General features: G+C 34.5%; 1 protein-coding gene across 3 annotated transcripts in view; it reads left to right on the top strand.

The window, feature by feature from the left end:
- LOC148162013 (cullin-4B-like) overlaps positions 1-12,597 on the top strand; it is a 180,493-nt gene that overhangs the window by 106,636 nt on the left and 61,260 nt on the right. For 2 of the 3 annotated variants that reach the window (XM_088020436.1, XM_088020437.1), the window contains exons 14-16: positions 7,536-7,621; positions 8,521-8,628; positions 9,657-9,770. In XM_088020436.1, coding sequence (XP_087876562.1) covers positions 7,536-7,621; positions 8,521-8,628; positions 9,657-9,770 — 308 coding nt within the window. Of the gene's footprint in view, positions 1-7,535; positions 7,622-7,779; positions 7,786-8,520; positions 8,629-9,656; positions 9,771-12,597 lie in introns of all 3 variants that reach the window. The other variant, XM_088020438.1, reaches the window with a different exon arrangement.

Genomic DNA, 12,597 nt, shown 5'->3' with positions numbered 1-12,597 from the left:
TCATATATGTATTTCATCTGTCATTCTGATAGTGTGGCATTTCACATTTATTGATTTCATATATGGAACCATCTTGAATTCCAGGAATAAATCCTATTGGTCATGGTGAATGATCCTTTATATGTGTTGTTGAATTCAGTTTGCTAGTATTTTGTTGAGCAATTTAACATAGATATTCAGTAGGGAAATTGGTCCATATATTTAATAATGACGTGTTACATGTATATTTATTTATATAATATTTTAAAAATATATTTGTATATTTTTCTCTTATTGCTTTTAAAATTATCTCCTTTGACTTTAGACAGTTGTATTTTAATAAACAAGTGTTTATGTTATTTATATTAATATTTTACATTATTACTTGGAGGACATCTTTTTGGATTAAAATATGGATTATACATCAGCTTCGTGAATTTAGGTATCCAAATATCTCCAAGGGTTTGAGAAGTTCTCAGCCATTACTTCTTTAATTATGCTTTCTGCCCTTTCTCTGTATCTTCTGGGACTTCATTGCATTGATGAGCAGATTGTTTCTCTTAATGGTGTCCAATATGGGCCTTTTAAATTTATTTTTGTTTGTTTCTCTTCTGACTGGACTATTTTAAATGATCTATCTTCACTGATTCTTCTTAGTCCAGGCTACTGTTGAACCTCTTTATAGAACTTTTTTATCAGTAATTACATTCTTCAGCTCCAAAATTTGATTCTTTTAAAATATGTTTAGCTATTTGTTGAGCTCATTTTATTCTTGTTTTTCTGATTTGTTAAATTATTCATTTGTATTCTCTTATAGTACTAAGAACATATTTAGAATAAATATTTTGAATTATTTGCCAGGTAATTAATATATCTTTGGAATATGCTAATGGAAATTTACTGCATTCCTTTGATGGTCTCATGTTCCTTTATTATTTGGGATTCTGATAGCTTTGCATATTTGTTTGTACACTTGAGGAAGCAGCCACCTCTTTCAGGCCTAATGGAGAGGTTACAGTAGGAAAAGATCTTCATCTATGGGTGGGGACACACTAGACTGTGCTATGACCTTGGCTGTCATAGTATTACCATGCACAGTGGCTCCAGCTGTGGAAGTGTATGATGTCTCATTGGCTAAAGCTGATGTCCACAGTTGGTAAGCACTGGGTTTCAGTGGCTACAAGAACCATTTGGGTACATTGGCTAGAGACCAGATCAGGTAGTTTGGGTGCCAGGGACTGTATTATGTATTCCACTGTGGCAGCCAGTCATAGGCGTTTGTACTACACAGTTTTCAGTGTATATGCAGGGTCCAGTTTCAGACCCACACATAGGATGGGATGGGGGGCACTGTCCAAGGCCAGTAAGGGCCTTCAAGAAAAGCATGTTCGCCAGTAGCTGTGGGAACTGGGCTGTCAGTGTGCTCTCATATGGCAGCCCTCTCTCCCTGGGCATGCATGCAGCAGTGAAGGTTCATAACGGGTGTCAGGTAGGCAGCACAAAGTTACCCAGGAGGAGTGTCTAGCCCTGATTGCAGGTATGGTTGTGGGGTCTGCTTGGGGTGGTCTAAGTTGGCAGCAGGGGCCTAGGCTTGCTGCTATATAGTTTCTGGACTTTTGTAAGGACAAAGAGAGAGAGCAGGGAAGGACTTAGACATAGCTAGAGTCAGTGAATACCAATAGTCCTGGAGATGAAGGTGCCTGAATATAAGAGATCTGAAGCAGCTGTGATGCTTATTGGCTGAGAAAACTACAGAAGAGATCTTTGTGAATTGCATATATCCTAGTTCATGTGTGCTAATAATAGCACCTCGTTTTCTTCCTTCAATTATATGCCAAAATTGCTGTTTTACAATTACTATTTTTTCAAACTTTGTATTATCCTTTCCTATGTTGCTGCCTCACATTTTTTTTTTTTATTTCATCTTGAAGCACTCCCTTTAGCATTACTTATATATATCAGTTCTAATGGTAATTTACTTCCTCAACTTCTTTTCATCTCTTTCGGTTTTAAGTGACAGTTTTGTTGGATATGTTTTTTTTTTCCTTTCATGAATTTGAATGTATCATCCATCCCACATTCTTCTGGCCTGGAATTTTGCTGAGAAAACCCCTTTATTATTTTAGGGAAGTTTTCTTGTAAGACAAACTGATCTCTTCTTGCTACATTTGGGATTGCCACCTGTCTTGTCTTTGATTTCTGGCTGATTGGTTATAATGTGCCTTATCTTGGTCTGGGTCTATTTAGATACTAGTTTGTTAGTTATATGAGTTTGTACATCAGTTTCTTTACAGGTTTAGATACTTTCAGTCATTATTTCTTTAAACAAGCTTTCTGTCCCTCGCTCTGCTTCTGGGGTTTCTGTACTACATACATTTTTAGGTGCGACAGAGTCTCATGAGTCTCCTATGCTGTCTTCAGATCTTTTTTTTTTTGCCTCTGACTCAGTGATTTCAAAGATCTTGTCTTCAAGTTTGCTGATTTTCTTTTTTTCTTTATAAGTTTGTTTTTGAACCACTGTAAGGAATTTTTCAATTCAGTTATTAAATTTTTGAATTTGAGACTTTCTGCTTAGTTCATTTTTATAGTTTCTCTCTGGTGATGTTCTCATTTTGTTCATGCATTATTTTTCTGATTTTGTTTAGTTTTTACCCATTTTAACTCACTGAGAATGTTTACATCACTTCTTGTAAATTATTTGTTACACAGTTTTTCAATTTGTGTTCTTTTTTGTTGATTTCTTGAGTTTTGTTTTGTTCATTTGATTGGGTCATGATTCTTGTTTTTGGGCTGTCTTTTAAATCTTTTGTTGACATTTGCTCATTTGAAAACCAGCTACCACTCAGTCTTTATGGACTGCCTTTGTTCAAAAGAAGACCTTCACCTGTTAGCCCAGCCAGTGATTCTACAACTTCTCAAACTTCTTTTATTTTGTTTTATTTTTTATTTTTTTAAGATTTTGTCAGAGAGAGAGAGCACAGGGAGGGCGAGTGGCAGGCAGGGGAAGAGGAAGATTCCCCACTAAGCAAGGAGCCCAATGGGGACTGGATCCCAGGACCATGGGATCATGACCTGAGCCAAAGGCAGATACTTCACTGACTGAGCCACCCACGTGTCCCTCAAACTTCTTTTAGGCAAGTGTCTTCTCTAAGCTTATGTGTGTGCTCACAGCTATTTCAAATATATTCTAAACATGTTCCCTTTTATTACTCTTAGGATACTGAAATTTCCTGCTCCCCCTGGTGTATGTCTGCAAAATTGCCAGTTTAATGTCCTGCGGTGTTTGCCTATTTTCGGTACCTTCCAAACTGTACTTTGAAATTGACAAGTGTTTTCAGTGCTCCAATTCAGATGAAACATACACTACTCCCTCATGTCACCTCCAGAAAGCACCCAGAATATAAGATTCATGGTTTACTTTGTTGTTTCTGTCCCACAGGAGAAACTCTTATAGTTAGTTTCTTCCTAGTTGCATCATGGTATGTTGGCTCTAGCCAACAGAGGCATGATGAGTTTGCAAAGTGTCATCAATTTTCCTATCCCTTTTCCTGGACTGTCTTCATTTTCCATTGACTTGTGTGTTATAGCTTCTCTGCTGAACTCCGTAGTTCTTACAAAGGTATTTTGACTTGTATATTGTTATGTCTCTGTGTCTGTGAGAAGTTGGAGGCCTGAAACATCATCATCTGCCATCTTTCTAATGTCACTCTCTAACTTTAATCTTTTGTATTTTATTGGGACTTGATTTCTGCCCTAACGTATGCTCTATTCTGGAGAATATTCCAGGCCATCGAGAAAATCTGTATTCTGATGTTTGATGAGTAGTCTATGTACATCTTTTGGTCTTGGTTTATTGCATTTTTTTTTTTATTTCTTGTGTGTATGTTCTATTTCTTTATTAATCTTTTATCTAATTGTTCTATACATTATTGAGAACAGAGTATTGAAGGCTCCTTTGTAATTTTAAGATCAATCTATTTTGTGGCTCTTAGTTATACATATGCTTTTACTTTTGTATATTTTTGATGGACTTACCTGTTTATCAATATGTAATGTGTTTTTGCTGTTAAGGATTTTTAATGTAAACTCTATTCTATGGGATGTAGTATAGTCATCCAAGTTTTCCTTTATTATCAGCATGCAGTATATTTTTCCATTTTTTTCCCATTTTCCCCCCATGTCTCTTTTAAGTGGGTGGATAACTTTTTCAATGCATTTTATCAATCTCTGCAGTCTATTAGGGAGTTCATTATATTTACATGTAAATTAATTCCTAAAATATTAAGGAATTGTGCCTATTGGATGTGTGCTTTCTGTACATTTTGTGTCTTTTTTCAGTTTCTCCTTTACTGTTTGTTTTGTATTTGATTTTTGTCATGAAATGTTTTGAATCCTTTCTCACTACCCTTTTTCTACATTTTTATTTTCCTAAGTGTAGTACCTTAAATTTACAAAGTCTCATTCAGCTTAACAGCAACTGAAGTCTGATATTACACAAAAATTTTACTTCATAGTTCTCCATTCCATCTCTATGAGGTTGCCGCAAATGTTATCTTCAGGGGTGCCTCAGCCAGTTAAGTGTACCCCTCTTGATCTTGGCTCAGGTCATGATCTTAGAGTCATAAGTTTGAGCCCTGCATTGGGCTCCTTGCTTTGTGTGGAGCCTACTTAAAAAATGTTATCTTCATATATTGTGTAGCCAATAACATATATACATATATAAAATATGTAATAATTTCATATAAATTTATGCATTTATAATTTATGGTATTTAAATATTTAAAATTTATAATATATTTATAAACTTTTATAAATATGTAAACATATAAATATGTAAAATAGACAAATTATAATATAAAATACATGTGTATATATACATATGTATATAATATAATATGACATAATATGGGTAAAATATACATATTTATGTATGTATGTTATCTGTAACATATCTAATGTATCTGTATATATACTAATATATGATAGGTACAGTTTTGTGTATGTATATGTGTATATACATGCTTTATTATATGTGCAATATATAATATACATATGCATATACAAATAATATACATTGCACCTATAATATAAACATGTACACATATGTACATTATATGTGCAATTATGTATATATGTAACATTTAATATGGTATATATTGCTTTTGTCAATGAATCATATAGGAAATAGAGAACTTCCAAACCAAAAATATAAAACTGCTGGGTTTATATTATAGTTATCTATATAAATATAATATAAAATATATCCTTTATCAATGTTCTTTATTTCTTCTTAGAGCTTTGATTTACTGTCTGGTAAGATTTCCTATAGGATAGAGGTAATTGAATCATCATTTTTTGTCTTAATGTCACCTTCATTTTTGAAATAATGTTTTGGTGAATACAGATTTTGTATTTGAGCTTTTTTCCATTTTAGCACTTTGTATATATATTGTCTTACTGTCCTTCCTTTCTGAAGATACCCCTAATTTTACTGAGAGTCTCTTTTATGGACAAATCACTTGCATCTAGCTGTCTTCAAGATTCTAACTTTACGGGTGCCTGGGTGGCTCAGTCCGTTAAGCATCTGCCTTCGGCTCAGGCCATGATCCCAGGATCCTGGGATCCAGCCCCGCTGGATCGGGCTCCCCTCTCGGCGGGAGGCCTGTTTCTCCCTCTCCCACTCCTCCTGCTTGTGTTCCCTCTCTCGCTGTCTCTCTCTCTGTCAAGTAAATAAATAAAATCTTTAAAAAAAATAAGATTCTAACTTTATCTTTGTTTTTAGACAGTTTTATTATAATGTGCCCTGATGTAGAACTGTTAGAATTTAATCTACTTGGAGTTCATTGAGCTTCTTGTACGTGTAGATTATTGTCTGTCATTTAATATAGTATATCAAATATTATTTCTTCCCATTATATTTCTTCCACTATCTCAGAAATTCATGAACTGTATGTTGGCACAATTGCTCACATCCCAACATATTGTAGTTTCTGCTTATTCTTCTTTATTGTTTTTCTGCCCTTCAGATTGGATACTTTTATTTGACCTGTTTTTATGAGCATATATAAGATAGTTGATTTAAAGTCATTTTTTAGTAAGTTTAACACTTATACTCCTTCACAGGCAGTTTCTGTTAATTTCTCTTTTTCTTATGAATTGCCATATCTCCATACTTTTTTTGTGTGTTTTGTGGCTTTTGTTAAAAACTGGCCATTCTGCCTATTTTAACAAAAACTGTTCTTTTTTTGTGTGATCTCTGAAGTATCTATACATTTAGCTTAGACTAACTGTAGCCATTTTACATTTTTATTAATAAAGGACAACTCTGGAAAGCAGATATTTTCTCTATCTAGCATTTGTTGTTGTTGCTTGTGAGCTGAAGTTGTTCACTTGTTTTGGAACTTTTTCCAACTATTCTCTCAATGTATTTCCTCTTGTGTGTGGTAATAAAGTCTCCTTTGCTGAAACTCTTGGAATTAGAAAAATAAACACACACACACACGCACACACACACACACACACACACAGAAGGAAATAAAGAAAAACAAATTTCTGTTGATATTTTAAATTGGTTCTGTATTGGGTCATTTTTTAAATTTATTTTTTATTATTATGTTATGTTATGTTAATCACCGTATGTTACATCATTAGTTTTTGATGTAGTGTTCCATGATTCATTGTTTGCATATAACACCCAGTGCTCCATGTAGAACATGCCCTCCTTAATACCCATCACCAGGCTAACCCATCCCCCCACCTCCCTCCCCTCCAGAACCCTCAGTTTGTTTCTCAGAGTCCATAGTCTCTCATGGTTTGTCTTGTGTTGGGTCATTTTTTTTTACTCTTAGGTATGTACAATGCTGCCTTGCTGTTGTTTTCACTGAGCCCAAATTTAAATAGGTGATAACTTAAAGTTTTGACACATTTTTTCTAACACGCTTCTTGACTTGGGCCTACAAGTAGCTTTCATGGGCCTACTACATTCCCTACTTTCTGTGCTTTTCAAATTTCTTATTCCTGATAATTGTACCCTATGGCTTCTCCTCCCAGTCTGTTGACTTGTTTTTATTTATTTATTTATTTATTTATTTATTTATTTATTTATTTACTTATTTTGCTCCAATTGTTATTTGTGTTTTAGGTGGGAAAAGCTTATTTATTTGTCTTTGAATGTTTTGGGGAACCTTGTGTAGATGCTCTGCACTGATTCAGTTACTCTGGAAAACCAAATTCAGTCCAAACAGAGTTTCTTGAGAACCAGGTACTCACATTGGGAGCATAAACTATCATGCACAAACAAGATCCACTTGCACAGGAAAGTGGGTAGAATTTGAGTGAAAATACTGCATATTTATATTTATGTTGCCTTTTTACTTGTTAAGTGTTCACTTGATTTATGAGAACCTTCAACTATCTCTCAGAATTTTGGCAAGACAGATTCTGACACTTATATAAAGTTTCTCAGAGTTTATTTCAGGGAGGTGGACTCCTAAGAGTTCCCTGCCTTTGGTAGTCTCTGATGTACCTATAATTGTTTGTTCTAAAATGTTTTACAGAATGTGGGACTGCTTTCACTAATAAACTTCAAGGAATGTTTAAAGACATGGAGCTTTCCAAAGATATCATGATTCAGTTAAAACAGGTATTTCTAATCCAAAAGAGTTTTGTTTTTAATGTAAAGTGTTTAAATGGTTTGGTTCTTTTCAGTTTATACTTAAGAAACATATTAAATCATATTTATTTTTATATTTTTATTTAAATTCATTTTAGTTAACATATACTGTATTATCAATTTCAGAGGTAGAGGTCTGTGATTCATCAGTTGCATATAACACCCAGTGCTCATTCCATCATGTGCCATCCTTAATGTCTATCATCCAGTAACCCCATCCCCCACCCACCTCCCCTCCAGCAATACTCAGTTTTTTCCTAGAGTTAACAGTCTCTTGTGGTTTTACTCATATATGGAATTTAAGAAACAAAACAGATGAACATAGGGGAAGGGAAGAAAAAATAAGATAAAAACAGAGAGGAAGGGAAACTAACAAAGCAAAACACATTTAAATTATGACTCCAACTTTGTGTTTTTTGAAAGGAAATTCAGTGACACTTAGCCTTCCCACTGCATATTTAAAGAACTATACAACATATTTTGAATAACTATTTTTAATTTATTTTCTAGTCTTACTTGGCTTTCCATTTCTTTCCTACATATAATTTAGTTAAATTCTTTTGTCAGTGTGTGCGTATCTTTTTCATAACTTTCCTCAGATCCTTTTTGATGTAAGATGGATTATTTAAAATATGCAATGGAAAGTTAATTCTAACTAATTAATTTAGGCAGCCAGCCTCCATGTTCTTAGTTCTTAAGAACATTTTATTAGAATACAAATGTCCATTTCATTTTCAAGATAGGTTATTATTTTCAATGAGAAATTTATCATTAATATTATTTTTAGTAATGAGTTTCTGTTATAGAGTTATAACCATGTAAGCGTTTTAAAATTCTCATTATTTCATTGCATCCTTATATTTTTGCAGTATATGAAGAACCAAAATATAGCAGGAAACATTGATTTAACTGTGAATATTCTGACAACAAGTTTTTGGCCAGCCTACATCCCTAAGGAGATCCAGTTACCCCCAGAGGTAAGAAATTCACTGTTTTAAGACTATAATAATACATGCTAAACAGATTGGTTTTAATGTGACCTTTTAAGTTATTATGTCATGCTTCATACTAATGTAAATGGCACCTTAATGTTACCCATTTTGAAAGGTAGTTATTCAGGTTTTAGAATGGAGGGGAATCAGATTAAATAATTCAGTGTTCAAGTAATTCAGTTGTTTAAATAGTTTTATTATGTAGTCAGATGTAGATTTTGAATCTATCAGCCTGTCTTCCTTTTGCTTTTAGGCTGTGCATTTACTGGTATTGGCTTATATTTTTCTTTTTTTTTTAAGATTTTATTTATTTATTTGACAGAGAGAGTGAGCACAAGTAGGCAGAGGGAGAAACAGGCTCCTGCGGAGCAGGGAGCCCGATGTGGAGTTCGATCTCAGGACCCTGAGATCATGACCTGAGTTGAAGGCAGCAGCTTAATTGACTGAGCCACCCAGGCGCCCCTGGTTTACATTTTTCTTACTGTGTTTGAATATAAACTATTTATTCATGTATCACATAATTATATGATGGAAAAAGTCATCAACGTATCATTGTTCTACTCATTGCTCCTCTTAGTAATCATGGAAACTTGTCTCCAGGTGCCACCCATTTTTAGCTTGCAGCTTTGGTTTTAGCTTTCTTTTCTCTGCTAAATCAATTACCCATCATCTATTTGTTGTCCCTCTAATAGTGGCAACTCAGTTGCTATTTTCTTTACTTTTTTTCTCCATGTATTTAATTTTTGTAATTATATTGCCATCTTGATGGGTTTCCTCAGGAGCATATGTAAATTACTGAAAGCACCATATTGAAGTAGAAGAAAAATGAAAATAGTTTGTCTTCTTGTTTCAGAACTCCATTTTTGTCACCCAGTCTTTTCGTCACAGAAGTCCATTACATAGTCCTGTGCATGGTGGTGATACATAATTTTAAATGTAAGAGTCTAGGGCTGCAACTATGACTTTATTCACATATAGTTTATCAATAATGTTTATTTACTTCCTTCCATCAGATGGAAAGACTTCAGGAAAACTTCAAAAATTTCTACTTACGCAAACACAGTGGCCGGAAACTTCAGTGGCAGTCAACTCTTGGACACTGTGTTCTTAAAGCTGAATTTAAAAAGGCAAGCGGATGATTTTTAAGCATTTACTTTAACTTTTAAATTATAACAATTTTACCTTGATAAAGAATATTTTTAATATATGCCTCTTTATGAAGAAAGCTCATTTATTTAATGATGGAGTGTTTGAATTTTGAATATGTTGATATATGAATCATTTTTTTATAAATCAATTTTTAAAACATTACTTCCATTTGTCTACATTTGGATATCTGTGATACCAAATGACAGCCTTTGCTCTCTGACGTCTCAAAAATCAGTATCAGTCATCATCACAGCCCTGGCCATTTACCACCCTGGCCTCACAAGGCTGATGGAACCATGCACTGAGTTTACTCACTGCAGTGTGAAATTGAGCCATGACTTAGTTGCATGAAGTGTTTACATTGAAGGTATCTCTCAAAATTAAAGAAAAAAAAAAAAGACCAGCACCAAATCTCCTTCAATTGTATGGAATAGAGTAATACATTAACATTCTGATGCAGTGACATAAATGAAGTGAATAGGAAGAATGTAGGCTTCCAGAGATCACTTCTTGATACTTACGACTTAGGGAACTAGTTGGGACAAAATAGACAATGAACTGCCTGTGTGTCCAGTGTGATTCATTGCCTGAACTTCTGAAATAATGACAAAGGAGTTGACTGGCTCTCTCTTCTTATCCAGTACCTTTAACAGTTATCCTGGTGGTAGATTGAAAATTGCGCCCCTGAGATAATCAACTTTCTGTTCTCTGGAACTATAACATTTCTTTATATGAAAAAGGTATTTGCCATACCAATACTCCTTATCAGAGAGGCTCAGGAAACTTACACAAACCCATACTCATAATCCCTCTTTCACCCTCCTCCCCATCACCACACACACACACACACACGCACGCACACACACACACATGCACACACACACACACACAATACAGAGAGAGAGGTGATGAGAAGATGGAACTGGAGGGTATTATGCTGAGCGAGATAAGCCAATCAGAGAAAGACATGTATCATATGACCTCACTGATATGAGGAATTCTTAATCTCAGGAAACAAACTGAGGGTTGCTGGAGTGGTGGGGGTGGGAGGAATGGGGTGGCTGGGTGATAGATATTGGGGAGGGTATGTGCTATGGTGAACACTGTGAAGTGTGTAAGACTGTTGAATCACAGATCTGTACCTCTGAAGCAAATAATACATTATATGTTAAAAAAAAAAAAAAGAAGAAGAAGAAGAAGATAGCAGGAGGGAAAGAGTGAAGAGGAGGAGATCAGAGGGGTAGCCAAACCATGAAAGACTATGGACTCTGAGAAACAAACTGAGGGTTCTAGAGAGGAGGGGGTGGGGGATGGGTTAGCCTGGTGATGGGTATTAAAGAGGGCATGTACTGAATGGAGCACTGGGTGTTATATGCAAACAATGAATCATGGATCACCACATCAAAAACTAACGATATAATGTATCGTGATTAACATAACAATAAAATTTTTTAAAAAAGGTGGAACTGGAGGCTAGAAGATAAACCCTCTGCAGAGTACATACTGCCCTACCAGGTCTTGATTCTTACCTAGTGATACTCATGTGAATTTCTGACCTTCAGAACTGTGAGAGAATATACATTTGTGTCACTTTAAGCCACTGTTTGTAGTAAGTTGTTATAGCAGCCACAAGAAGTTAAACATCTATCTTCCAAAGCACTTTACTTATGACACCTTTTGTCTTTTCTTAGAAGTCACAAGCATAGACAATCCATACATATGTCCAACATGTTTCTCTCAGTTTTCAGAGAGGCTGAATCTTTTCCTTAAGTGTATAAATTGAATATGGTGGCTCAGTCATCAAAGTATTAAGGGATGAGAAAACAGGCTCTGATTTTAATTCTGCCTCTGCCAGTTTTTCCCTAAACTGGCCTGACCAAAGGGTAATAACTAATATTTGACCTGAGCAGGAAAAATAAAAATATGTTTACATTCCAGAAGTGATAACAGTCAGATGCTTAAGGTTCTCAGGGTAATGTGAGATTCTCTTGATCTCCCAAAGTAAAGTTGGAGCCAGATGTTGTAAATCCTCAGGTTCCATCTAAATATTTAATGTTATTGAATGATGAATAGTCATAACTAATTTTTTCATGTATATGTAGGAATGTGTTATTATGCTTGACTTTTTCACACAAGAATAACTCAGTTTATGCCTATGAGAACAAGTCAGAAAGAACAGAGATATGATTAAAAATGACAAATTTAATCATACTCCTTTTACTTCAGAAGCCTGAAATGAATAAAGAAGTTTGTATCCAGCCATGCTGTTTCTGTGTTGATGCAAACATACAACACTTTTTTTACTAATTTTTCTAATTTTACTAATATTGGAGATTACTAATGTTCATGTTGCACTTCTTTTTATGCACCCTTGGATTCATCATGAGCATGCTAATTAATATAGGAAGATATGATTTTTAATTACTCTCTTGTGATTCTTAATATTTTTTTATTATGTTATGTTAGTCACCATACAGTACCTCATTAGTTTTTGATGTGGTGTTCCATGATTCATTGTTTGCATATAAGGTAGCCGCTCAAGTGACTGACCCACTCAGTGCCCTTTTTCTTAATACGTCAAATTTCTTCACGTGGGCAAAAAAACAAAAATCAAAAACAAAAAACCCTATTAGTGGATAGTAAGTAACATTTGTAGTGCAATTAGAAAGGGAATCAAGAAAGATGTAATATTTTCCCGAGTATTTTACATGCTAATACCAGATTGAGTTGGACAGGAACAGTCTTCTTGCTGCTTGGACTTGTATGTTTTTGCTTTTAAGTTTTGAGAAAGCATCATATTTTCAA

This window comes from Eumetopias jubatus, unplaced genomic scaffold (genome assembly GCF_037043125.1).
Source record: "Eumetopias jubatus isolate StellerSeaLion01/CBP00866 unplaced genomic scaffold, mEumJub1_p1.0 scaffold_27, whole genome shotgun sequence".
Taxonomy (NCBI): domain Eukaryota; kingdom Metazoa; phylum Chordata; class Mammalia; order Carnivora; family Otariidae; genus Eumetopias; species Eumetopias jubatus.
This window is presented reverse-complemented; position numbering and strand designations above follow the sequence as displayed.